Source organism: Ambystoma mexicanum, chromosome 11 (assembly GCF_040938575.1).
Source record: "Ambystoma mexicanum isolate Mex_15411 chromosome 11, UKY_AmexF1_1, whole genome shotgun sequence".
NCBI classification, from domain to species: domain Eukaryota; kingdom Metazoa; phylum Chordata; class Amphibia; order Caudata; family Ambystomatidae; genus Ambystoma; species Ambystoma mexicanum.
Genome location: NC_090934.1, coordinates 8,034,048 through 8,061,686, shown reverse-complemented (window position 1 = coordinate 8,061,686; position 27,639 = coordinate 8,034,048). Strand labels below are relative to the sequence as shown.

General features: G+C 48.1%; 1 protein-coding gene across 2 annotated transcripts in view; it reads left to right on the top strand.

Moving 5' to 3' along the window:
* The window catches only part of PITHD1 (PITH domain containing 1), an 87,735-nt gene extending 61,670 nt beyond the window's left edge, over positions 1 to 26,065 (top strand). For both annotated transcript variants that reach the window (XM_069622387.1, XM_069622388.1), the window contains one exon: positions 25,077 to 26,065. In XM_069622387.1, coding sequence (XP_069478488.1) covers positions 25,077 to 25,178 — 102 coding nt within the window. In that variant the 3' untranslated portion in view covers positions 25,179 to 26,065. The remainder of the gene's footprint in view (positions 1 to 25,076) is intronic.
* The last annotated feature ends 1,574 nt before the right edge of the window (positions 26,066 to 27,639 follow it).

The window sequence follows — 27,639 nt, the reverse complement described above, 5'->3', positions numbered from 1 at the left end:
GCACTATTATGCTCTGAATTTCAGGCCATCCTTTCGCTTCAATACCTGCTATTTTGTCGAGCGCCTTTTGCACCTCTTTTGGCAGCCCCCTCTTTATTATGAAGTAAAATAATGATTTTGATTGATACCAGGGCGTGCCCGTTTCTGCTCTCCACATCTCTTGGACTCGAAAAATGTAATCCATAGCATCTTCCCCGTCATTCATTGTACATTGCATTACTGACTGCAAATCTGGGGTATCTGGAAACGTTTCCCGCAAAGCATCCCACACCCTTGCACGCACTGTATTGAAAGAGGCACCATCATGGCGATCACAGTCTAACGTTACTCCCGGGAAGCCAGCTTTGACCCATATTCTTGTCAGCCTGATCCCCAACTGCTGATACTAGCAAACTTTTCACGTCCCCTATCGCTAGAGGTACCCCGCCTGTGTGTTTCTCAAAAGCATATATCCACTTGCTCGCCCCTCCTGATAGCGGGGGCAATAACTTTATTAAATTGGCCTTATCCATCTGAGCCCAGGGTATGTAATTCGGCCTCCCTCCTCCCCTGTGTATTAGTGGGAGCTGCAACTTACCCTTCGTCGTTGTATCTGTACTTACCTTCATTCCTGATTTTCCTAACAATGCCATTTTTCCCAACCTGTTCCTCAATCGCCCTGTCCACTCCTCATCCATCGTTCTCATTGAGCATGCGCCATCCAACCCTTCGCTTCCTCCTCCCATTGCCATACTTCATCCCTTATATCACATAGTAGCTCCTCTCTGCCTCCTGTGGGCCTCTCTTCGTTATCAGTACATCCCTCTCTTTCCTCTAGTTCAATTATTCATGTCGGTTCTTCCTGTATTCTAAACAGTATCTCGCCTTTTTTCCACCCTTCTTCAAATGTTCTACTCTCGCTCTGCGCTCTGGATGCATGCTCTGATCTAGCTGCACTGAGTGTAGTCCGCTCACATATGCTTTTTATCCTCGAGAGCTCATCTTTGGCTATAGAGAGCCTTGATTCTAAATCGTCTGTTAATTTTTGTATGTCCACCCTTGGTGTGCTCACCTGTGCTTGCTCCCTATGACTCTCGTATGGCGGGGGTGCTGTTGGCCCTTGGGTGGTGGTAGTTGTCGGTAGGGGCACATAAGTTGGATCACTGTATCCCTCCGCGGGCACTGGTTTGTTTAGTATTGGGTACAACCTAGTTACCTCTATCGGTGGCTCTTCTTCTGGCAATACTTTATCATCAGGATCTACTTCCCTTGTCTTAGGCGGGGGTACCTCTTCAAACAGCCTCCAAAGGTCTAATATTTCTCTCCTATTATGCAACTGCTTCCCCTTGTATTTCAAACAAATGCATTTGGCTACCATATCTAGGACACTCTTGTCAAATGAACCCCCTTCGGGCCATATCTGAGGTAACCCCTCCCCCTTCAACTCTGTGATCCATTGGTCATGATATTTCTTAATCCGTTCCGCATGCCCAGGTAGGTTCTTGCAAATATGTGATAAGGGTGTTTCTGCCCCCATACTTCGTGCCCACCTGGCACTTATGTATCTCTATATATCTCGATATCTCAATATAAACGTATCACCATGTGAGCTCGCGTATTTGTCTTACTGAATCGTGGGGACCTGCGTATTTCTCCCTCCACCTGCACACCATAAGAACGGCTGCGCACAGCCTCTATTCTATCCTCTTTGGGGCACGTACAAGAGCAAACCGTCAGTAATTTCGACAATGTTACCCCACAAATCAAAAAGGTACACACTCACTTCACCACATTACTCTCATCTTTATGATACTTCGTCTGGTCACACTTACCATGACCACTCAATAGCTATACATTTCTGACCACTTTTACACAACCATTATACCAAATGATGTCCTGACAAATACGATGTTCACACACCCATATGTAGCACTCTATCCGCAGTTCGATTTGTCCTCCCTTTCCTCCCTAGCCGGCTGTCCCTGTCCGTCTTATTCTGATATATGTATATGTATATATATGTGTTTGTCCCTCAATTTTAGAGTAAAACTCTTTCTCTTTTGTTTATCTCTTTGGTTTTGTACTAACCCTCTTTTATTTTTTCCGTAAACCTAAAGAAAAGAATAGAAAGAATAGCAGTCACTAATATATTCTCCGTGTCTTCCTTTACCAGACACCTTCATCTTATTTTCCACTTCTTCATATATTCCCAGTACTAGTCAAGATAGCACTATGCAGCGCCGCCTTCCACCCCCTTGCGGAGCTAGGTTCCCGTCACTTTTATCTCTTCACTTCTTAATCCTAATGGCCATACGCAAAGAAAAAAGCAAAGAAAGTTTAAGATGGTCCTTAGTAGACCCAAGTGCCCCTTTTTACCCCGCCTCGTTCCCTGTCCTAAATTTCCTCCTCTACTCCCTTTATGATCGCTCGCACTCAATACTCACGTGCCCGTCTTGAACCGAGAGTCTCCGAAACTGGGTCCGTCCAGGCAGTGTTGCCGTACGCTCAACAGTCAGCCCCAGCTTCGGCGAGCGGTACTCAAAGGGGATTTTTCAACCGGGATCCCGTACCTTCTCTCTGTTGAGTGCGCACTACTGAGCGTACCGGTCGCCGTTGGCGGGCAGCCTCCCGGCGCACCGTGCGTATCCTTTTTCGACCGGAGATTTCCGTGCCAAAGGGGACGGTAGGGATATGTTGTGAGAAAAATAATAATCACGCTTTCGGGGTCACCACTGAAGGCAAGCGTCCCCAACCAGCACGATCCTCCCCGCAATGAGAGACAATAATGGACTCTCCCAGGATGGGAATAAGGCCAAGATAAAGTGCGGGTGAGCGTAAATGGGAGTTTATCGTATATATTTACAAAAAACGTCATCAGAACCTACATACTATAGGGGGCACAAGTTCAGTGGGATTGGGTGGCGACGACTAGCTATAGGTGCTGCTGCGATGTGGTTGGCCGCGGCTGGAGGATGTCACTGGTCAGCCTCGTGGGTTGGGCTGGGCCTGGCGGGGCGGCTGAGTTCATCCGGGCGGTGTTGTTGTGCCATTGTGGCCAGTGTCAGAGATGAATGTCTTTTCCTGACTTATTTGCCCTAGACCACGCACACCGCAGTCATTCAGTCATTGCAATATCATCTTCTTTAGTAAATCTTCCAATAGGTGATTCTACAGGTTAATGCAACACAGGAGGAATGCACCTAGAGCGGGGTTTGATGGCGATTCATCAGTGCATGGTTACCAGTGTCCTGTTGACCGGGTACCATAGGTCGTGGGGTTGGGTCTCAGGGCATGGGACAGGCGGTACATGTCATCATGTCTTGTTAGAAGTCATTATGGATGTGTTGCTGTAATGTTGCCATAATATTGGGTGTCCTAATTTTACAGGGGTCATTAACCTAAGGTGAGCCGGTGGGTCGTGGGGCTTAAGAAAGGGCGCCTCTGGATTTGTGTTTTCAGGCTGAGGTTTACTGCTGGGTTGTAAATAATACAGGTGGCGGGCCGTGGCCTTGGGTGCTGCAGAGGGAACTACAAATCTTTGAAGCGGCTCCAGCCGAGTTGGGGGAGGTGGAGCAGCGCGGCACAGGCCTCTGCTTTCTCGTCTGGCAGGCTTCGCAGGGAGGGAGGGGGAATGGCCTTGCACGTGCTCACAAAGGTCTTTTCCTCGTGTGTTGCTGATTTTAGGCGGAAGTAGCATTAACATTCAAATAATATACAATACTAATTGAGTCATTCTAAAGTTCACGTATTAACATTGTTAATGTTTCTCATATAACCAATCCGAGCACATTACTCGTACACTATGTTTTTAACAACTACAACATTTTGTTATATGCTTATACATTCGTGGTAAGGGAGGTAGTAGTGAGGTTGGTGGAGCGCATAGAAACGACTCGCCACTACAACTGACGGCAGTGGCACATAATGGGCTTGGACACACACACACATGAAGGGTGCATTTTCATGCACCCTTTACACGAGCCCTCAATATGGTTGCATTTGTCTTTCTTTGCACTCTAGCAGCATTAGTTCGGTTATGGCGCGGGACCGTGGGGTGTAATCTTTTCAATGATACGCATAACAAATAACCCCCCGGGACGCTTTTACTATTTGCGCGTAACTGCAGTGATGTGGGTGCTTCATTCCTAATGCCATATGAACATGCATTCTGCCATATCTATACATTTTACAGGTTTTTTAGTCAAAGAGGTTGTGGAGAGAACGCGTCCATCGCAGGTAGTTTTGTCATTAGTATTTGGGAACTTTTGCTTTTATCAAAGGATCATTTTACAGTTCTTTTTCCACCCAGGCTTCGCTGGCCGGGTCATGTTGGGAGCAGTGATACACTGCGGAAGGTGAAATGTTAGTGTTGGTATCTTACACTAGCTCATGTCCGTCTTGTTCGTGGGAACGGGCTCACAGCGGATCTGCCAGGGAGCTGCGGCCACAGGGATAATTGAAACTCTCCAAAGGTGGGGGCCGCGCTGCGCCGGGCTCACACCATCTTCGTTAGACAAAATGGTTTCCGAGGCCTAGCTAAATTCAGCAGGTTTGGTCAATGTCTTCGGCAGGTGAGCCATCCACCACCTGGGCCCTGGTGGTAAGAAGGGGACCCCTGAAAAGCCATGGCCCTCACCGGGGGAGGGGATGTAGGCGAGGGGTGGTCTTTTGGACCAATCCTCCCCTACAAAACACAAATCCTTAACCGCCTCTGCTCCTATTTGTATTACTTGGTTAGATCACCTTGTTGTACCCTTTAAATTGAATGGTATTGCCTATACCTCTATTCCTGACAAACCCAGAGTTAAGAGACGTAACTGGCGTCCGTTGGATAGCTCTATGATAGCGCACAAATGAATTCTAGTTGCAGTGGGTTCCCTTTTGTGGATTGAGATATTCTATCTCAAGTTATTACTACCACGGCAGATTCACTTGCTCCTTTACTAGAGATCCAAACTCATAGGCGGCCATCTCAACCCTGGTTTGGTGAAGATTTAAAAGTTCTGCGCCTTAAACGTAGGCAAGCGGATCGCAAATGGCGTACCACTTACTCTACCTGTGATCGTATTGCTTTTTGTGCCACTACTTCTGCTTGCCATTAGGCAAGCTAAACTAAAATATTTTCCGCTTCAAATCTGAAAAGCTATCTCACAGCCTAAACAGCTTTTCAGGGCGGTTCATACTCTGTCGGCTAGAGCGCCCGCTGAGTCTATTCCCGCATCTCAGGCTCGCTGTCATTCTCTGGGTGATTTTTTTTTTTACCAGTAAGATTGATAAACTGAAAGATTCGATCTTGACCGATTTGTAACCGTTCGGTCGGGGGTGGGGGGGGTCTTCCTCTCAAGTGGCTATGTCTCTTGGGACTTTGCCCACTACTGCCGCATTGTGGGATTCCTTTCTGTCTTTTTCGGACTCGGAAGTTGCTGCCGCGGTCATTAATCTGAAATCTGCTTCTCCAACAGACGCTCTCCCTTTATCTGTAGTGAAAGATGTTCTACCTCAGATTTTGCCACCCTTGACATCTGCAGTGAACCTTTCCTGCTCGACAGGGTTTATCCCTCTGGTGCTTGTTAGGCAGAATTATATGCAGTACCCTTTGGGAACACTACACACAATTAAGCCTACAAGTGACGGTACCATTTCACCTTTGGTGCAAGCTTGTACTACACAGTTATAGTGGTAGCAGTAGCGGAGCAGCCAGGCTTATCTCAAGAGTAAGTGAGCATTACAAATAGTTACACAAAGGACTAGCAGTTACTATGATTCAGGCAAACACTGACTCAAGGTTTCTAAGTAAAAGAATATATATTTATTTTCTCAACAGTTGTATAACATTTCACTATTATATGAAGTTAATCACACTCTTAATACACCCAACCACTTCCCTTAAATTCCAGGCAAGTTAAGCGCACAAAATGAAGTGGAGGCAAAATGGCACTACAACAATTTAAAAGGGAGGGAAGGACAAAGTTATTAGAATTTAGGCAACACCAACAGGTAAGTACTCTGAACAATTTGAAAAAGGGAGACTACAGTGAGGAGATCAGCTAGAAAAGGCTGAGGGCCAAAGTCAATGGATCAAAAAAGTCCTTTGCTCAAGATCACACAGGCTAGTTTGCGGTAAAGTTCGTGGCACAGATTCCGGACGAGGTTGGTTGGTCAAAAAGTTAGTTGAAAGAGAAGAGAAGGACCAACCCTCGGATTGGAGAAAGATTTCAAACAATTTCACCGCGGTTGAACGAAACGGACAACCGGATTTGCACAATACCTTAAAACAGAGAGGGAGCTGTAGCTGAGGCGGACGTTCCTGGTGGTTCCTGCAGGCTCCTGGTTCCTGATACGACTGTCAGACTGATCAGAAGTAGGAAGACTGGAGGGTCCTGCGCCACCCAGGGAAGAAGCCAGCAGCAGAGCAAAACAACAAATAAAAGGTGCGCTCCTTAAAACCCAAGCAGGGTCCTACCTTCCTGGCTATCCAGCCCACTGTAGCTCTGTACAGCGAATTCGACCAGAGGAGGGGTCCTGGCTTGAAGTTTGGGCTAACTGGTTGGTCCCACCAGCTCAAGGGAAGAAGTTTCCTGGAGGATATTCTGTCATCGGATTTGGAGATTCGGACCTGCAGCAGGGCTTCACCGGACGGTTCAGTCGTTGTAGGGGTCCTCTTCTTTCAGTTTCTCATTGGTTCTTTTGTTCCAGTGGCGACTGTCGTTCCAGTCTGAGAGACCTGCTTTTTATGCAGTTTTCCCCCATTCATACAGCCTGGCTGTCAATCACACAGACTGGGTCTGCAGTTTAAAGTGACTATATAAGTTAATGGCAACTGTACCTGTTTCTGGGGGACAGTAGTCCGCCCCAGAAAAATGGATTCAGAGGGAAGTCTCAAAGACAACCCTGTGTCACAGCACTGAAGGTGCTGTGTAACACACACAAAAAGTGGTGCACATGGAGTAGGTGAGGCTCGAGGGCCCAAGATCACACAAACAATGAAAATACACACCGCAAAACGCATGTAAGAGTCAAAAAAAGGCTCACTCTTACCAGGTGAAAAACGTAAATCCTAGAAATGGAGCAAAGCTGCTGGGGGACTCAGTAGGTAAGGGAAATTTGCCATTCTGGAGAATTCTCTCTAACACTGCTTAAATCTGCAACCGTGATGCTGCTCCTGAAGAAGCCAGCTCTTGGTCCCTTGGTCTCTGCTCACTACCGCACCCCATTTCTCTTTTGCCTTTTGGTATGAAATTACTGAGTCTTTGGTTTGTCCATTGTTGGCAAAGTTTTGTGAGTGTACATCTCAGATTGATGATTTTCAGTCGGGTTTTAGATCTGGCCAGGGCACAGAGACTGTTTTGATCTCCGTGCTTGACGATCTCCTGCTTATTGCTGATCAGGGTGGAGTTGCAGCTCTGATTCTTTTAGATCTGTCGGCCGCTTTCGACACTATCGATCACTCCATCCTGATCATTCGTCTAGCAGCTGCTGGCATGACTGACCTGGTCCTCGCTTGGTTTCACTCTTTTCTGCCTGACCGGTCACAGCATCTTTTGCTTCAACCATTTCTTTCCACAGTCTCGTCTCTGTTGTGTGGGGTTCCGCAGGGCTCTGCCCTGTACCCCACCCTCTTCAACATCTAGATCCGCTACTGGGAGTGGCTTGTAGCAGTGCTCAGGGAGTTTGGCTTTGGTCCCGGGTTTATCAGGTGGATTAACATCTTGTATGCTAAACCTAAGGCAAGGGTGAAATCTGGGAAGTATGTGTCGGAGGCCTGGGATATATGCAGGGGGACTAGACAGGGTTGTCCACTATCCCCAATGCTTTATATACTGGGACTAGAACCCATAGCTGTCTACTTTAGAAAGCAGTTCTTCGATGCAGGCATAAGATTGGGAGACGTGGATCACATCATCTCGCTCTACGTGGATGACGTTCTCATATACGTCAGGGACCCACACCTCAACGTACCAACCATGCTGGAAGTGTTGGACAATTATTCCAAGGTCTCTGGGATAAGCTTCAGCAGGTCGAAGTCTTGCATGTTCCCCCTAGCGGCCCTGAAAGCAGAGAATTTAGAAGCACTCCCTGAGGTGGGGATCCAGTGGCAGAATACGTCATTCCGCTACCTTGGAGTGCACATTATGCATACCCCCGAGCTAATGCACGAACGAAACACAAAGGCAGCACTCCCAGCTCTGCACAAATCAATGGCGTTCTGGACGAAATTCCCCCTTTCGATGATGGGCAGGGCTTTGATAATTAAAATGATCGTTCTCCCACGTTTCCTTTATGGGTTTCGCAATGTACACTACTATATACACAAACCCTTCTTCCGACTGCTTGAGACCATACTGCGAGAGTTCCTATGGGGGAAAGGCAGGCATAGAATAGCGTTGCAGTTGCTAACCCTACCATATAGCCAAGGCGGTATTCAACTTCCAAATCTAGAAAAATATTACATATCAGCACAGCTTAGTTTTGTGACTAAATGGCTAGATGATGAACCTACATCTGAAACGCCATTGCTACAGGCCATGCTTCCCCAATTCCATCTGAAAGAACTGGTCTGGGCGCCGTCCAAACTGCTGGGAACTTTACCCTTTTTGGCTGATCTGAGGAGGAAAATTTGGCACAGGGCGAAAATGCTCACTAACTCACGGAAGTCCTATGCCCTGGAAGTTCCCCTGATCGCAGACTTATGCACAACACTTTCGGATTTGAAACATATCAGGCTCTGGGAGAGGGAAGGGGTCTACACCTGGGGAGACCTGTATGATGAAGGCACTTTCAGGGAGTTCACCTCGCTACAGGAGACGGAAGGCATACATACCGGCCAATTTCTATGGTACCAAAGAACCCGTGCTGTGGCCCGACGCAAATGGGACTCGTGGCCGGAAGAACCAGCTACAGACCCACTCCTCACTCTGATGTACAACTTGGGAGAGGGCGGAAAACCCATTTCGCAAATATATGGCCACCTGATCGACATGCCAAATCCTCAGAGCATGGAAATGAAAAGCAAATGGGAGGTAGATATAGGCCGGGAAATGTCTGAGGGGGAGTGGAACAGAGCTCTTACATTCCCCAAAACGGTGTCCAGAAACCATAGATTCAGGCGATTCAGTTGAACATTCTGCACAAAACTTACCTGGCCCCGTGCCGCATAGCCACCTTCAATCCCCAGGCACAACCGACTTGCAACTGGTGCAAGGGGGAAAAAGCGGATCTGATCCACATGTTATGGGAATGCCCCAGGACAAGGGCTCTGTGGGAGAGGGTCCAACAAACCTGCGAAAAAGCAGGCCTGGGTAAATATAACTGGACACCCGATGAGTGCCTCCTAGGAACCTACCCCAGACCGACCAAACTCAAGCATGCGACAAGGCTCATGGACATATCATGCATACTGGCCAAAAGAACTATCGCAATGGCCTGGAAGAAACCCATGGGCCCTCAGTTCAAACTATGGCACAAAGAGACCGAACGGTGGGTGCTAGCCGAGACCGTGGCATGGGAAGACTGTGTGGCCAGATCCACGGATGACTCTAGCATGTCACTCGAGGCATGGAAGGAACTCACCAGACACATGTTCCACCCCTCGGATGATAAACCCACCCCCCCCCTGAATTGGAACTCAATCTAGGCCCATGGGGGACCTATTATAAAGCCGGCAACAGCGGAAGTGCTGCAGAGGAGAGAGACCTTGCGGAAGCCCTCCCCCTTTTGAAGTTACCAGATGGTTCCCCTTCGCTCCCACCCTCCCCCGTAATAGTTAACGATATATGAAACGGACAGAATATGGAGACAGTTATGGTTTTGTTTTGTATTTATAATTTTTTGACGTTAAGTTAAACACATGTTTATTGCTATCTGAGAATGGCTCTATTGCACACAACTTGTTTGATATTATTGAAAATGCCAATAAACAAATTTGAAAATAAAATTCAACAGCTAGATTCGGCCTCTCATCGCTCTCATTAGCGCCCACGGCTTCAGATGTTACTCGTATGCTGACGACACGCAGATCTTTGCTATCCAGCCGATGCCACTCAGCTGCGAGATTGCCTGTTGGCCATGGGTTGTTGAATGGCCGAAAATTGGCTTAAAATAAACTGAGATAAGACTGAGGTCTTGGTGGTGGGTTCCTCTTCTGCTTCTTCTGTGGGTTACTTCCTTTTGGCCTTTTTCCTTTTGGTCCTTTTCCTGCCGCAGTACCGTTGGTTAGGAACCAGAGTGTTAAATTTGCTGCCTCTCTGTCTATGGCCCCCTCAAAATAGTGCGGTTTGGGAAGCAGGCCACTACCAACTGAAGATTCTTAGGAAGGTCTTTCAATTCATCCGGTTCATCTCCGAGCTCCAGTGGTCTCTGCTTTAGTCCTTAGTAAGATCGACTACTGCAACTCTCTAAATCTGGCTCATCTAGGTTACTTGATACAGCGCCTGCAGGTCCTTCAGAACTCGGCTGCTCGCCTCGCCATCGGCACCCTTTTTCTTGAGCATATTTCTCCTGTCTTGGGATCTCTTCATTGGCTGCCGGTGACCAGGCATGTTCATTTTAAATCTTTGTGCCTTGTACATCGGGCATTTTATGGCATCGGCCCGGAGTACCTGCAGCAAAAGTTTGAGCCTTACTTCCCCACACGTTCCTTACGATCCGCTGGCCATTTTCTTTTGGCTATCCCCACGGTCCATTGTGCGAGAATTGGTGGGCGCTCTTTCGATCAGTGTTGCTTCCCTGTGGAATACTCTTCCCATCACTTTGCGTATGGTTTAGGCACATTTGCAATTCAGGAGGGCCCTTTAAAACTCTGCTATTTTAAGTTCCCTGTGTCTGTCTTTTTTCTTTTCTTTTCCACTTGATTTGTTAGTTCAGCTGTAGGGCCAAGTTGCCTCTGGGTGTTGGTTGCGCTTCATCTCTTGGGGTGTGAAAACGATAATATAACAAAGAAATGGCCCGCATTTACTGCATGGTCCCAGAAGAGTTGTTCTACCTGTTTCGCATTCTACAGTCCACAGCACCAGAGAGAGCCATTCTCTTGATGCCTTGCAAACACAGACCATTTCCAGATGTAGATGCAGTGGCCACAGTGCAGGAAACATGGGTCCAATATTCAGGAAAAAACAACCTCGTTATTAGCTTATCAGCATGTTTTCTACAGATTGGGGGTGTTTTAATGCAGACACTTGCAAGGTTTTCCTTTTTGGGGGGAAAAATAAACACGGCCCTAGTGCCCTCTCGGCATGTGGCCCGCCCTCAGTGCTGGCAAAATGGACTCCGCGGAAGATAAAAGTCACACAAAGGAATTTCCTGCCCTGGATGTCGGTAGAAGGAATAAGAAAGGGCAAGAAACACTAAAATGGCAGAAAAAGAAGACAGTTAATTTTGGTAAAAATTAACACCTTTAGGTACGTTTACTGCAGCTTGAACACAGACCGCAATAAAGGTGCACATAAAGCGGTATCACTGCAGTCAGAAATTGAAGGTAAGCTTGTCCTTGTAACAGAATTGTTACAGTTTAAGTGTGAAAGAGGATGCACTGTATCTCCGCAGCACTCCACATAAGGTGGGGGGGTGCTGCTTTCAGCAAACAAAATATAAAAGGGATCCACAGATCCTTTCAACCCTTCAGAACTGTAGTTCTCTGAAGGTTAGCCAGAGAAAGTTGGAAGGGGAGCCCCAGCCCCTAGGGCAACAACAGGCACTTATTGCCAAAAAGTTCTCAAAGAGGATAACTTTTAAACAACATTATGGAGAGTCTAAAAAAATGACACCCATAAAAAGAGTAAAAGATTCTGTGAGTGTGGAAAAAGGTTCCCACTCTCACAAAGGTATAAGTTCTGGGGTTGATCCAGGTCAGGAGGATTTACCATTTCTATGAAAATCTTACATAACAGATGACTCCTCCGACCTGGTGAATAGTAGGGCGGAACTGTTGGAGGGTTGGTTGGTTTAGTAATGAAGGAGGAGAGTATGTAGTTATAATCGGTGATCTCAATTGTAAAAATATGCAAAGCCATACTAATCGTTCCAAGCGGAGTGTAAAGGGAAATCCACTAAAGCTTCCTCCACTTGAGGCTATATTTTTGTCTCTCAATATATGCTCCACAAATGAGGGGGATTTCGGATTTTTAATACAGATAGATGTAATCATTGCCTGCTTGGTAGTACATTTGGGTTGTCCCATTTGGAGTGGGGAACATGCCTGTAACAAATATGTTTGTCAATAATTCAGGAAATCGTCTTTAGAGACCCCGGCTCGTAGAATATTTCAATAATGCTGTACTCTATCTATATAACGCTCTCAGTATAGAAGAATTGTCAGTTCACTTCTCCGTCCCTAATTTCTATTTGTTATTTATGGCCAGTATTACTAAACACTGAGGGTTAATCAAAGACGTGGCTATTCGGGGAAGGACGGGAGGAAGTGCTGGTTTGACAGCGTGATTCAGGAAACAAAAAGGGCTCTCTGAGGCACACTAAAACCCCGTAAGAGAATTGCTGAAAGGTTATAAAGTCAGAACTCCTTCAATTGGAGAGGGAAACGATGCTAGATCTCCTCACCACAAAGGGGTTCTGGAAATTGATGAAAGAAGATCTGAGGTTTCTAGAAAGTAGACGGTCAACCCGATTCAGACAGTGTTTGGATAAGCCATGTGTGAGAGATGTATCACGCCTCCAAAGGTCATAAGTGGAGGACCTTACCTTTTATCTCAGTCGCCTTGTCCCACACACGGGTGGTGGATTTGGACGTTAAAGCTGTTGAACATCTGATCTGAAAGGCCAATCATTCCAGGTTGATAGGCCCGGATGCTTTGTCTAATTATCTTCTGAAGGGCAATTTTTATTTGTGGAAATTAAATTCTATTTTTATTTTTCCAGAACATATCGGATACTAAACCATCCCAGAATCTTGGAAAACATCTTTCTTATTCCAATTTTTAAGAAAAGCGATAGGTTGTCCCCGATCAGCTAATGGCCCTTTTGGACGTTACTTGTGAAATCTTTTCATCCATCATCCATAGAGCCTTGAATGTGGAGGTGACTGAGGCAAACAGAATTGTTGAAAACCGTGCAGTATTTCAGCGAGGGCAAGGCACACAGCTGGATGGGTTTGTGCTTGCTCTTAGTCTTTTGATTAAATCTAAAAGGTGGGGAAAGAGACCATTGTATATGGCATTTTATAGCTCTTTCCTCGGCATTTGGTGGGGTGAACAGGAGCACTCTGGGAGAAACATGCTGAATATCTTAATTGCGATCAATACTGAGACTAAGGTTCAGGTATGTTTGGATGGGAAGAGAATGTGTCTAAGCCGGTAAGCACCTATGTGGGGGTTACGGCAAGTATGTGTCCTCACCCCAGCATTGTTCAATTTGGCTCTGGCGGATTTGGGCACTCGTCCTTAACAAGAGCTTTACGTACCCTAATGGTTACTCTGGGCGGTATACCACCTTGCCTATGCGGATGCTTTGGTCATTTATGATCATACTACTAAATTCCTTCAGCAATCCCAGGATTCACTGGATGTCTGTGTTAAATGTCATGACCTGTCTATGAATTCTCTTAAACACCAAAATTTGGGCGGTTTCCCCTGTTACCACTAATAAACTATTATAGAGCTAAAGGGCTACCAGCTTTGCTGTATGATACTCTTATAAGGTACAGCTTGGCAGGCCGTTGAAGGCTTAATATGGTGGAAAGTATTGGGAATTCTTAATTGTGCTCTGGTTAAGCGGTACAAATTCTGACTTCTCTCTATTGCTTCCCATATTAAATCTGAAATCATTGTTTGGGAGTTTAATGATGACTGAGTGCTGCATATAATACAAACAAGGTGTGTGGTGCACAACAATATATTTTGATGATGTTCAAATTTTAAGTACCTCTTCCTAAAATAAAATCTAATTTCAGGTGCAGCTGGGTATTGCTCCCCGCCCAAGGGGAACGCAATAAGCAAAACCAACTAATAGCCCACTGTTGCCATTCAGTGACCCAAAAGCACTCCAATGGCGATGACTCCCCTACATTTTGATTTCAAGTCCATCTTCTCAACCACGTTAAAAGTACACTTTCTAAGTAAAAAAGAGACTCGTATCATTACTTTCAACACATAATGTATATCTTTTACATATCAAAGAAATGTACTCAACACAAAAACTTTCTTGCAACTACATTGAAAATACTGCTATGCTTCTGTCGAAAAAGAGATTACATTATGTATTGAACTCCATTTCCTCAAGCATTTCCCAACTACACTAGTAGTGTTTTGCCCTTTCATTCACTAAACGGAAGACAATTCAATCATGGGAGGGAGTCTTTTGATATAACTTTTAACTCTGCCAAATCTTACCAATGTGTTTCGGATTGCAGATCCATTGTCGTGGCATGTTCACTGTTCTTCCGATATTTAAATTGCTCAATTTTACCTATAAAACATGTATAAGGTTACATCTAAGCACCTCTAGGGCCTGTTTTATGACTGAGTGTTACCCATTCTCAAGATCCAAGTGTGAATTTTACTTGTAAAGTCTTGAGCGTTCAAAGGAGACCTTGATTGATTATTACAATTATTACAGCACAAACAGTTAAAAGGGGCTTGTGGGAACAAGTCTGGCGTACGAGTAGAGAAGCTATCGGGAATTATGCTTTGTTTCATAATCTGCTCTGTCATGATAATCCCTTATTTCGGCCAGAATTGTATATTAAGAAATTCCCTTGTCCAAAATAGAAGAGGCTGTATTTGAGATTTTGATTTACTTTATTGCCCACCTTGGAGGTCTTGGGGGCACGTACTGGCTTGACAAGGGAAAATAGAAAGTATAGATATTGTAAAGGACAGGGGGCAGTAGAAACCCTAGAGCACCTTTTTACTGAATGCCTAAGCACCCTTTTGATTAGGCACAAGCACTTTAACCAGTTCTTCCAAGGGAGAAGATTATATGAACAATTGCTCTTTTAGCAGTGAGATCCTAGCTGGAAGCCATGTTTCTCCAGCATGGGTCTGGCATGGATTCACATGCTCATGGGTATTCCCTGTCGTCAGGCTGGGAATCCTCGGTAAAAGAAAAACGGTTTCAATTTCAAAACTGTATTTCTCCCATACACCAATCGCTGTCCTACTGCCCCCAGCCAATGATGACCCTCTCCCTAAGCCCCTCCTCTGGCAGCCATCTTCAGATTTTTAATGCACGCTTCATTGTTGGGAGTCTTTGAATTTTGCTATGCAAGCTACTTCTAGGTTTTTCGTGGAAAAAGGTTCTATATTTGTTCCAAAAGAGCCTTTGTGCTCTTCTCTCCATCTGCCGACAGCATGGATTTGTTGTCGGTGAAGTTCAGCGCCCCTCAAGGCTGAAGATCGTTGAAGTTTCTAGAAGGCCATCAGGCCGACTGCGCACCCTCCGACCGTGACGGAGGAGATGAAACAACATGTTTGTGGTGGACAAGCACCTACAATGCCTCTACTGCCTGCATCCGGACCACAGGGAAGAGGATTGCGAGATTTGCAGTGGATTCTCCAAGAAGATGACAAAGGACCGGCACAGTAGACTGGCAGCGTGGCTGAACGCCAAGGCCTCTGCCCCGACCAGCGGCATGCCTCACCCAAGGCCAGTCGGTTTGAGGAGTGGGCTTCTAAGTCCTGTGGGTGCACCTCATCCGAGGGGGCCCAAGATAAGGGCAAATGACGCAAGTCTGGTTCCCCCAGGGTTGCCGCAGAAGTGGGTCCAGCGGCAAGCAGGACGCGTTCAACATCACCCTCCGCCTCCAATCCTAGCCCGCAATCAAGCTCCTCCTCCAAGAGGAAGCTGTTTAAACCGGCTAAGCTGCGTGAGAAGCCTGAGAACCCGTGGATGGAGGAGAAGGCTGAGCTGTTTAAGAAGGCCCAGGCAGCACAAGAAAAGTTTTAGTCAACGATTGAGCTGGTGGATGCTGCTCTTTCGAAAGCTAAAGGGGCTGACCCCCATGGCGCTGAAGGTATCCCTCTCTCAGAGGTGAGAAACTGCAGTTGTGACTTTGGCAAGGTCTGCTGGCATGCCAGAGAAGGGGACACCCCCCTCAGAACCCGGTTCCAACCCCTCAGGGTGGAAAAAAGGGGGACAAGGAGGCCCCGGATCAGTCGCAGGCTGGGGCTCAAACCATGGAAATTTCATCCACTGAAGACGAGGATATGGAGTCCCTGCACACGGTCCACAAGGACGTGGAAGAGTACGACGGTGCCGGCGATGAGGGTGCAGGGCCCAGTGTTACCATCACCCCAATTCTGTAGAGGGATGCATCTCTGGACATCATATCAACCCTCCACACCTTGGTGTCGGAGATCCAGAAGAGGATGCCACAAGGGCCTGTTCCAACGGTCCCACAGGCCCCGTATCAACCGCCTACCCATCAACTGTCGGGTCCCATCTCCCCCAGCATACCCAGACACAGGGACAGATACAGCCACGACAACGGACGACCATGATATCTTCGGAACGAGCAGCGGGACCCTGCAGCCTAGGGCGTCCTCACCAGACGAGGTGGTGTTATTCCATTCCATGATCGCCAAAGCCTCTGAGCTGTTCCAGCGTATGCCCAAGGAGGCCAGAAAGGAGGGTTTCCTGTACAAGAGGCACAAGGCCAAGAGGAAGGCAATTAAGTGGTAACCCTCCTGGACGACGTGTGGGATGAGGGCCTGGCCCTCTTGAACCCTTGCATGGCTCCAGCCAAGAGAGATGGGCTGTAGAAGAAGTATCGGGTACCGGAATCTGCACCCAAGTGCCTGAGGTCGCAACCATCGCTGGATTCGGTGGTTTCGGTCATCTATCCTGTCCTCTTCGTCTTCCGTCCCTCCGGACAGCAAGGGCAAGAAGTTGGACACTATGGGGAGGAAGGTAATCTACGCACTGCGGCGTCCACCATCAAGGCGGCCAACGCACTGGCGATCCTAGCCCAGTACGACAGGGAGCTGTGGTACAAGCTGGGGCCTATTCTAGAGTTGCTCCCTGATGAAAAGAGGATGGAGGTGATCACCCTCGTCCAGGAGGGAGGGATGGCGTCATATCACGCCATCACAGTGGCACTGGACGTTGCCGACATGGGGTTCCGCCACATGAGGAATGGTGTCTGCCTTCATCGGCAAGTTTGGATGAAGGCCACAAATTTCCATCAGGAGGTCCAAACGAAGGTACTGGCCATGCCTTTCTACAGGGATATCCTTTTCGGGAAGGCGGTCGACGAGTCCCTACAGGCCATCAAGGCGGAGACGGCCTGTGCACTAGGCACGCTCCAACAGCACTGCTATTAGTTTCATTCTTCCAGAGGAAAGTGCAGGTCGTCGAAAGGTTTCTCCTTCTTGTACCATCAGCTCTTGGAAGAAGTACGGGCCATGCAGCGAAAAGCGGTGATGAGAGCTGTATCCCCAGCAAATCCGGGGCACCGTAGTCTACTCCAGATACTTCTTGGTAAGCAAGAAGACCGGAGCGGGGGAGGGGCTTGGAGGCCCATTCTAGACCTGCAATGTCTAAAGAAGTACCTCCAGTCCCAAAAATTCAGGATGGTCCCGTTGCAGCACATGCTTGGCCAACTGGAAAGGGGGGATTTCTTGATGTTGCTGGACCTGGATGCCGCCTACTTCCATGTCCCCATTCACAGGAAACACCGTAGGTTTCTAAGTATCATAGAGCAGGGACAGTTCAAGGCCCTACCCTTTGGCTTAATAACGCCCCCCAGAGTGTTCACAAAGTGGCAGGTACCGATGGCGGCACATCTGCGTCTATGGGGGATTCACGTATACCCGTACCTCGACGACTGGCTCATCCAGGCCCGTTCTCGGGAGTTGGCCATCAGACACACAGAGGCGGCCGTCGAGCTGCTGATGGATCTGGGATTCTCCATCAATTATCCAAAGTCCTGCTTGACACCATCGCAGCACGCGCTGTTTGTAGGAGCCAGGGTCGATACAGTGGGGCTCATTACGAGCATGGCGGTAGCCGTGCCTGTATGGTAGGCATGGCTACTGCCATGCTCGCTACCGTCACCGCCACACGCGATTGAGCAATAACCGGCCCATTACCAGTTGAATGGGCCGGTAATTGCCCATTCGCGGGTGGCGGTATTGCTGGGCTCCCGATCCCCATTCTGCCCTATAGGGCAGAATGTTGGTGGAGTGCATGCTTGCACCGGCACCGTTGAGAACGATGCCAGTGCAATCACGAGTTCCGCTCGTGGGTGCAGCACAGCCCGCCAGGCAAGACCTGGCAGGCTGTCAGGAACCAGCAAACAGAACTCATAATGCAGCGGGACGGTATGAATGGTGCCGGTGCCTTACTGGCACCGTTCATACCGTTCCTGCCACAATTATGAGGCCCACTGTCTTACCTAGCATTGCCCTCAGAAGAGGGTAGCGGCCATTCAGGGGAAGGTGCCTCATCTGTTGCCAATGAAGATGGCCACAGTGCGGACCATCAAGTTGTTGCTCAGCATAATGTTGTCCTGTATCTATCTCATCCGGCTCTCCAGGTTACAGATGTGACCTATTCTGGAGTTCCTGGACGCACACTGGGTGCAGGTGTTACTTAATCTTCGCAGACAAGATCACTCTGGACGAGTTCCATCGGGCGATAAGGTGGTGGGATGACCGCTCCAACATCGCCCGTGGCACAGGATTTCAGGTGCCTCATTCCAGGAGACGGTCACGGCGGACGCTTCCCTAGAAGGCTGGGGGCCCCACACCGGATGTCTTCACACTAGAAGCCTGTGGCTGCTGGAGGAGAAGGTTCTCCATATCCACATCCTGGAGCTGCGGGCAGTGTGCTGGGTCCTCAAGTCATTCCTTCCGTCCCTGAAGGGCAAGGTTGTGAGGGTCTTCACAGACAACACTACCACAATGTTCTACATCGGGAAACAAGGGGGCACTCGCTCCCTGGCCCTCTCCAAGGAAGCGCAAGAACTGTGGTGCTGGGCCGTCGGACAAGTAATGTTCCTCGTTCCCCTTCACCTAGCAGGAGTCAAGAGCACCATTGCGGACTCCCTCAGCAGGGAGTTGCACTCCTGCCACGAGTGGGAACTTCGGCAGAACCAAGTGGACCACATCTTCACCAAGTGGGGTATGCCCCAGATCGACCTGTTTGCGACGGCATCAAACTTTAAATGCCAGAGGTTCGACAGCAGATTCCATCAGCCGAGGAGCTTGGGGGACGTGTACTCCTCGCCCCGGCGTGGTAGAGGCAGATTTGGTACCCGAACCTTCTTAGCCTAAAAACGTTGCTGTCGATCAAGCTGGTAGTCTCAGATCTTCTCTCCAGAGAAGGAGGCGCCATCCTACATCACGACCCAGGATCTCTCAACCTGACGGCTTTGTTCCTGCAGCCCTAGGGTTTGGAGGATATGACCGGCCGGCAGACTGCATAGAGGTCGTCGCCAAGGCCAGGGCATTGTCGACTCGTATGGTCACAAGTGGAACTGTTTTGCCTACTTGGTGCCAGTCGCAGTTCATTACCCCTCTGAGAGTCACGGCCCCGCAGATTCTTCCGTACTTGCTATCGTTGGCCAAGGCTGGGCAGGTGCATTCATCGATCAAGTACTCCCGCTACACCAGGTCTCCACGAAGGTCTTCACTTTGGTCTCATCGGCTCGTCAAGGAGTTCCTCAAAGGACTGTCTTGATCGTCCTGCCGGTGAAGGCACCAGCCCCAGCATGGGAACTAAACGTGGCTCTGACGAGGCTCATGGGGGTGGAGGGGGCCTTTCGAACCTACGCATCGGGAGCCTCTCCAGTTCCTCTCGTAGAAAACAGCCTTCCTCGTGGCCATCACCTCCGCCAGCAGGGTGTTTGAGATACAGGCCCTCTCCTGCAAACAGCCATACTTGACTTTTCATGATTCGAGGGAAGTGCTGCAGACGCACCCCTCTTTCATGTCGAAGGTTCAGTCGGAATTCCACATCAACAAACCTTTTATCTGGTTTTTTTCTCCAAAACCTTCGCCTCCGGCTGAGAGGGCTTTACACTCGCTGGACATAGCTGGTGCCCTGAAGTTCTACTTGGCACGCATGAAGAGTTTTCGAAAGACTTCACAGCTCTTCAGGAACTTTGGTCCTGTGAACCATGGGAAGGCTTTTTCCAAGGCTTCCATCTCAAGGTGGCTCGAACTGACCGCTGCACGGCCGTCCAAGATCCCATTCCACCAGAGCGATCGCTGTGACAACAGTGTCCTGCCGGTGTGCCCTGTTAGGGAGAGTTTCCATTCTAGTGCTGAATTCCTCCCGCCTTAGAGACCCCCAGCTCTTTTGCAGGCTTTTGCTCTTGAAGACTTTTTAATTTGAACCCTGGAGTGAGTGAGCCCTTTTTATCACTCTCGAATGTGTTTTGATCTGATTTGGATTATCTGTTTCCTTTGTCTTTAGTCTAACCAACTCCATAGGCATCTACTTTTTGTATGGTGACACACTGCACCTTATGTGCAATGTCACAGGGAAATCCTTTAGATTTTTCTTAAGTTTTAAATACCTTTTCTTGGGTGAACTACAATTCCCAAGAATAGTAAAGTGAAATTGACTTTACTACCTTTTCTCTTTGTAAGTCCAGCACACTCCATCTTATGTGGAGTGCTGGGGGGTTATTTAGCCCCTTTTCATGGCTAGCGGCAGTGGTTTAATTTTCCTACCATTGTGCTTTTCCTCCGCAGGCTCAATCCTCAGCTGCAGTATAGCACCCATGGGACGTGGAGCTCGAGTGGCTGCCTGCCGTTCCGCCTCAGCTCTTTAGAGGATGTCTTGGGTCACCTCTGTCTGTTGTCTTCATTGTGGGGCTGACTTGCTGCTGGCCGGCTTGACTCTTGGTGCACCCTTGGGCTACCTGTGACCGTTGCTGGGTCCTCCGTAGTGATACACCTGCTGCTGCTTCCTTTTTTACTACCTCGTTGCAGATTCTCCTGGGTTTCTTCCTGCTGAGATCTCTTTGGCTGGCTTCTGTCTGCCACTACGGTTGAAGTCGTACTCACCGTAGAACCCAATCCTACTACCCAAACTCACTGTCATATGGCAGCCCATAGGGCCATTGGCAACCGTCGGGCTTGTGGGGGGTCTAGGACCTAACCAAATGTGTTCATGATCGAGGTTTCATGACCAGAAGTGAAAGGTGGAAGAGCTGTCCACGTGTTGCCGTCCCCCATTTTTCACTCTTTACAACTGCACCGCATACAGCTTTTCTTGTGATCAATTTTTGATTCTACTGCAATCTTCTTGTTCCACTCCTTCACCCATGGACTACCCCGTCTAGTCACCAGCTGCCATTTGCCAATGGAAAGCACAATGGAGAGGCTTAACTTGTGAGCCTCATACACTGCACCGTACGCCCTTCACTTTTATCTGTTCCATCTGATGTAACCCTCTGCCGCTCCTTTCTGCTTGCAGCCATGGGGTCCTTTTCAACAGTGACCTGCAGTTTACACAAGCCATTAGTGGGCTGCATTGTACTCCAGCCTCATCTTGAGACGCACACCTTCTCCTTTGCTTTGCTCCTTTAAGTACAACGCTTTACTTCTTACAACCTCCCATGCACTCGACACATCCCAAGTCTTCAGTCAGTGTTGCCGACTATACTTAATTGCTGGTGTTTGGCAGTATTTTCATTTCTGTGCTAATTTCCTCCTACCTTAGAGACCCCCAGCTCTTTTGCTGGACTTAGGACTTTTTAATTTTAACTCCTGAGTGAGTGGGACCTTTTTCCTCACTCCCTCCTGTGTTTTTCCCTGACTAGGATTTTATGCTGTCACTGTTTTTGGAGTCTGACATCTTGCCATCTGCTTTTTGTACAGTGTCACTGAGAAGTCCCTTGGATTTCTCTTAAGGTTTAAATGCCTTTTCTTGGGTGAGCTACTGTTCCCAAGAATAGTAAGGTGAAATTGATCTTACTTACTTTTTTACTTTGTAGGTCTAGCACACACCCTCTTATGTGGAGTGTTGGGAGGGGGTTACTTAGTAGCCCCTTATCCTGCTTTCTCAAGTAACATTTTTTTGTTACCCTTGCTACTTTAAATGGCTGATGGCAGTGGTTAACGTTTTACTACCAGTGTGCATTTTTAGCCCAGACTGGCTCCTCAGCTGCAGTACAGCACCCAAGGGTGTTCATTTTGTCAAAATGGCCCCTGTCTTCTTTTTAGGCCATTTTCTGTTTGAGAAGTCTTCCTTGGTTTTTACTCTGTAAATTGGGACAGGTTTGAGCCCTCTGTGTATTTTGCTTTTGGTGGGCTTCAGCCCTGAAGCCCACACTTGGCTCCAGTGTGTCTGAAAGGACAGGTTGTAGGGAAGGGTCCCGAAACTCCCCTTTCCTTTGTCTCTAGGTATGCCTGAATGAAACCAGTCCTGATTGGCCGGCTGGCGACAGCCACCCTGTTGGGTGATTGACAGCCTAGGGCTGTGAATGAGCTTAAAAGGTGAGGTTCTTGGGACTGCAGGCAGAGTCGACCACTGGAAGAAACATCTGAAAAAGAAATCGTGAAGCGAAGCCTGCTGCAACCTCCTGGACCTCGTGCCTGTTGAAGCCCTTCTACTGTGCTGACCCCCTTTTTCGCATTGACAGAGAAGCTCTGGGCGGAATGCCAATTTTCCCCTTGGGCTGGTGGGACCAACCAGCCCCGAGACGAACTCTACTTTGGGGCAATCCCCAACTTGCTGTGCCTCTCCAGTGTTGCAGAAGCCCAATGCCAAGGGTTGAGTGCCCATTACTGAGTGCAGCGTCTTCCACGGAATGAATCCGGCCAAAAGTTCCAGGATCCTCCCAAGGACACCCCAGAAGCAGGAAATCCTGATCAGAGGGAGCCAGGAAAGTCCAACCAGGGATATTCGTTCTGCATCATTGCTGTTTGCGAGGCGCTGAAACCACGAAGAGCTGCTGACTTCAAGAAAATCTGTAGCTGCCGAAGCCCTCTCCCGAGTACTGCCGCAGGAGCCTGCCAAACATCCTCCCTCTTGTCCCCACGGCTGAGGCACAGGAACAAGAGTCTGCTTGGCTGTAGTAAGGAGGAATCCAGCTGGAACACTTTCTTCAAACCAGAGGTTCTGTGGTGGGCTTGGCGTACTTACCTTATTGCCATAATTTGTGTTTTCTCACTTGAGAGGTGCACTGGCTTAACTTTTCTGAGTGCATTTCAAATCCCCTTGCACAGGCTTAACAGCGCATGTCCCTTCAGTGATTTTCTTGAACTATCTGACTTGTGAAAGACTTTATCCAAGTATAAAAAGGGCATCAGAACTATTGACTGTGTCCAATTGACTTTGGCTGAGCTGGCTCCTTAAAGGCACACTTCCTAATCTATTGACTTTGGCATTACTTGTCCCCTCATAGGTTGTAATTTGAAGGCTTACTTAGATTTCATTAGAGGATTCAAACTTTCTTATTGTTATGAAAAGTATATTGGGAGTAGATCTGTCTTCAGCTGGGGCCTCCCTCTTCAACAGCCTCCCTGCCACTCTTAAACTTGAGGAGAACCATCTCTGGTTCCGGAGGCACCTCAAGACCTTCCTCTTTGCTTCTGCCTTCGATCCCCCTCTCCCTTGCTGATCGGTTCTGTCTCAGCATCGGGCACCTGGTCACCTTCTGACTTTCGGGCCCAGGTACCTGTTCACCTTGCCACCCACCCGCACTGCCTCCTGGCAATCCCTTGCACTTGGGTCTGAAGCTGTAACCCTACAGTCTCCTCCCTGTGTTTTTCTGCACCTATCTGGCACACACTGTCTGTTGTCTTACACCTAGCGCTTGCCACTTGCTGGCTGCACTACCACGGTTTGTTGCTCTTGTTATTATTGTTTTTAATTTATTTATTTTCTCCTTGCTCCATGACTCCCATACACTTTCCCCTTCTTCCTCTCCCATGCACTTGCGCATTCTCAATGTCACTGGGCCTAGTAAGACCGTTGTTTTTGTTCTTCCTTGTTCCCTTCCTTGCCTTGTCGCGCTGTGAAACACTTGTGTACGAGCGCGATACAAATAACATATCCATATGTTCTAACCTTTCAATTTCCTTAACCCTTCCTTCCTGAAACCAGAGTCTAAAAAGTACATTGGTGTTTAAGATAAATGGAATACTACCCTTGTTATTGAAGTCACTGCAGGGTGTAGGAGAAATGTATTGCATGTTCTAAGAGTATTCAACAACTTTATTGACTTTGTAAAGGGATTACAAAGTTTGCTTGACTGTTACAAACAATTGCCCTTTTTAAAGAATGCTTAACAAATACTGATGTGTAAATAAATAGATATACTCTCAAGGTTTCAGTTATAAATATATAAGTGTTACTTGTATTGACTGATTTCATCTGTACAGCTCTACAGCTCACATTTACCCCTCTTGAGATAGGCCTGGCTGCTCAGTCACACTACCAATTTATGTAGTACATCCCTATACCAAAAGGTGGGTTACCTAATACCAAGCAGGTAAGTCTTGTGTAGTCTCACACAGTGTGACTGCACCAATTCCTACCTAATAGCTGGCATTTCATATTCTGCCTCCTCGTCTGTGAGCACCATGTACCTGGCTCACCCTCCCGTGGCCTTTGCTCCAAGGCTTTGTCTTATGCCAACTGTGCTCCGTGCATCCTCCTCTTCCCCACTAGAATGTCTTACTTCCAAAATTCCAGGATCACCAGCTTCAATGACCACCTTCTCTCCCTTGAGCACTGTCACACTGCGTCGCCGCCATTTTTGCCATTGCTGTGCATAATTCTGTATACTGTAGCTAACGCAGGTGTATTGTATTGCTGTCCATTGATATCCCCATTTTAATTCCTTTCTCTTTATACGCCTGTTGATGTAACGTCAGTAGTTGTCAGAATCCAATGGATAGACTAAACTATTAGTATGGCGTTTAGAAATCGACTGCATTGAATCCGAAGTAAAGTGTTGCATGTAACCTTTAGTGTGGGAGGGTGTAATGCAGCCTCACGAGTGCCATTTTTGGGTCTACCTCGTGTGTGACTGCTTGCTGTACATGCGAGTGGGATGGGGCAGGTTTTTCCCTACCCTGTGGTGGGTGGCTAGTGTTTGCCTGTAGATGCAGAGGCTTGCTGAAGCTTCTGAAGTGTGGATTGGTTTAGCGGATGCCCATAGAAGACTAATCTACCTTACTCTGTTTCAGGCACAGCGGCAAGAAGTAGTCATCTGCAACTATGAAGCCGCAGCCAATCCATCGGATCACACCATCCAGCAGGTCACGCCTCAGAGCCACTTCATTGCCTGAGCACAAAGTCTGTATTCAGTGGGTGCACTATAGAAGTGCAGCAAGTCGTTGCCAGGGCCTTCTTCGTTGTCTGCACGCAGTGTCCTTGATTTCCAGAGCGGATTCTTTGGCTCCATTGACGTTCCCGCTGTTCTGTGTGGCTATTGCAACGATACTCTTGTGCCGGCCCAAGTGCAGCTTCTGCAATTGTTGTGGGACATGTAATTGTTTACTGGATTTCACTTGAAATTTAAAAGCTGCCAAAATGTGAATATTTCTTCAGTGGCCCTCTTCCATCATCTTCTTGCAGGAGAACAGTGGACATCTTAACCCTGCCAAATCACAACTGGGAGGACCTACCTTGTGGAGTCTATCTCCCTTGCTCCATCCTTATCCGACCACCGCTCTCCCCACCCGTGTGTGTCTAACCTGAATCCGTTATTCTGCCCCTGCTCACTCACTGGATGGTGTCTGAGCCTGCGCTATGTGTTCTGAGGAGAGCTCATCTGCTCTTGGTCTGTAAAAGTCAACACTGTCTCTACTAATCTTGCGTTCTCCTCTTCCCCCCCTCCTCCCCCTCGACCATCCAGGCTCCAGTGTGCACCTTAACCGCTCTCTGAGCCCTTTGTCCTTTTCCAAGCACTGCATGCAAATAATTGGCCACAATCGTGTTACTTCCTTCCTGTGGAGGTGCAGGGGAGGAGACCTTTTGCATTTACCCCCCAGCAGGAATGGACTGGACCACACACACCCTGTCACTCTGCTCCGTCACAGTGGGGACGGTCCTAAATGAGCACATCCTTCGCCCAGTCCTGATTTGTGTGGAGAAGAAACATTTGTCACTTTTTGTAAAAATATTATTGTGAAATAAGTCACTTATAGTGCATAAAGTGTTTAAGTGCAAAGAGCATCTGTTCTTCGAATCTGGATTTCATTTCCTTTGCAAATCCATGAGGCTGTGTAGGGAGGGGGGAGGAGGTAACGGACAACGTTGCTCCTCTGTGCCCAGCGCAAAGTGCTGTAGAATGGGGCAGACAAATGTCCTGCTGGCAAATGTATGGGGGACGTTTCTTACGTTAACACTAAAGTGAACTTGTGCAGGGGAGAACTGGTGGCACTGCACAGAAGAGGAGCAGACTCACTCAAGTGTCCTTCGTAGCGTACCTCAAATGGAGGTGGCATGTTCATGACTGTGTCCTAGGAGAGAAAGTTGTGTTCTACTGTGGCTTATCCTTTTCTGAAGGTGAAAGATAAGAATTATATAGGCATTTGCAGGCTCCGCTTCCTCTAGGGTGAGGTAAAATTGTTCCTGTTATCTCAAGTATAGAAGAAAATGTGAGGAGCCAGGATATTCCGTGAGCGAGTGCGGGAGATGGAAAAATGATCCACTCAAATGTCCGAGCACCATCATGTTTGCATGATGCACCTCTCTTTTCTTCCTCCTTTGCCATGGTTGTGCTTGATGAAACACTTGCCTCTTCCCACCCGAAGCTTCCAGTGAGGCACAGCGCTGGCGCTGCCAGATAGTTACTCCAAGTCATGACATCAGACATTGGAGATTTGGTAGATGGTGCCAACTCTCCTCCACTCCCACGCCCTCCAACCCCCCCAAAATTGTGGCATTAACATAGGCGTGTCAGTTATCCGACCCTCAAGTAGAGGATCTATTTGATCACTGTGCCGCCGAAAATGATGTCTCTAAAAAAAGCTGACTTTCATTACGGCGAGGCGCAGTGATCACATAGATCCTCTGCTTGTGGTTTTGATAACTGATGCCTATGTTAATGCCACAATTCGGGGGGGTGTGGGGGGGATAGCTGGCACTGCCTACCAAATCTCCAATGTCTTATGTCATGACTTGGCCTAACATCAAGTGCTTCCCCCACAACCTACTTACCTTTTTGGCAGCACACGTGTGTGCTGCTGACTTCCCGCTATCCCTGCAACATCAGTTCCCTCCCATCCACGTACGTGGGTCGGAGCTGACGCCGAAGGGTTCTTTTTTCTTTCCTTTATTTTTGGTTGTTACTTTGTTGTCCCCCGCTTCGCATCTAATGGAAGCTGGGGACATCCCTCCAACTCCTGTTACACCGAACAAGGGTTGCAGGGGACACCCCGGTAACCCCGCCTCACGTTTGTCGGTGTATGGGGAGGGGGAATTTGTATATGGTGCAAAGGCGCAGTAATGGTAAAGACGGCATTAAATAGTCATTTTAATATGATACCCATGTAGATCCATGCCCTGCAGTAACATGGCTGACATCTACAGGAAGTATTACCTTTGCCGGCACACCCCTTTATGTGGAACTGGAGGGAGATTTCCTCTCAACCCCCCCCTTACCCTCCCAATAGTACACAGACATACCCAGTGTCGTGAAGAGGCAGGGAAGACCAGAACACTCGTACATCAACCAGTTTTATTCAGAGGTAAGCAAGGAAAGGGTAGATGGTGAGAAGTGGCATCAACGTTAGCAAGCTGCGC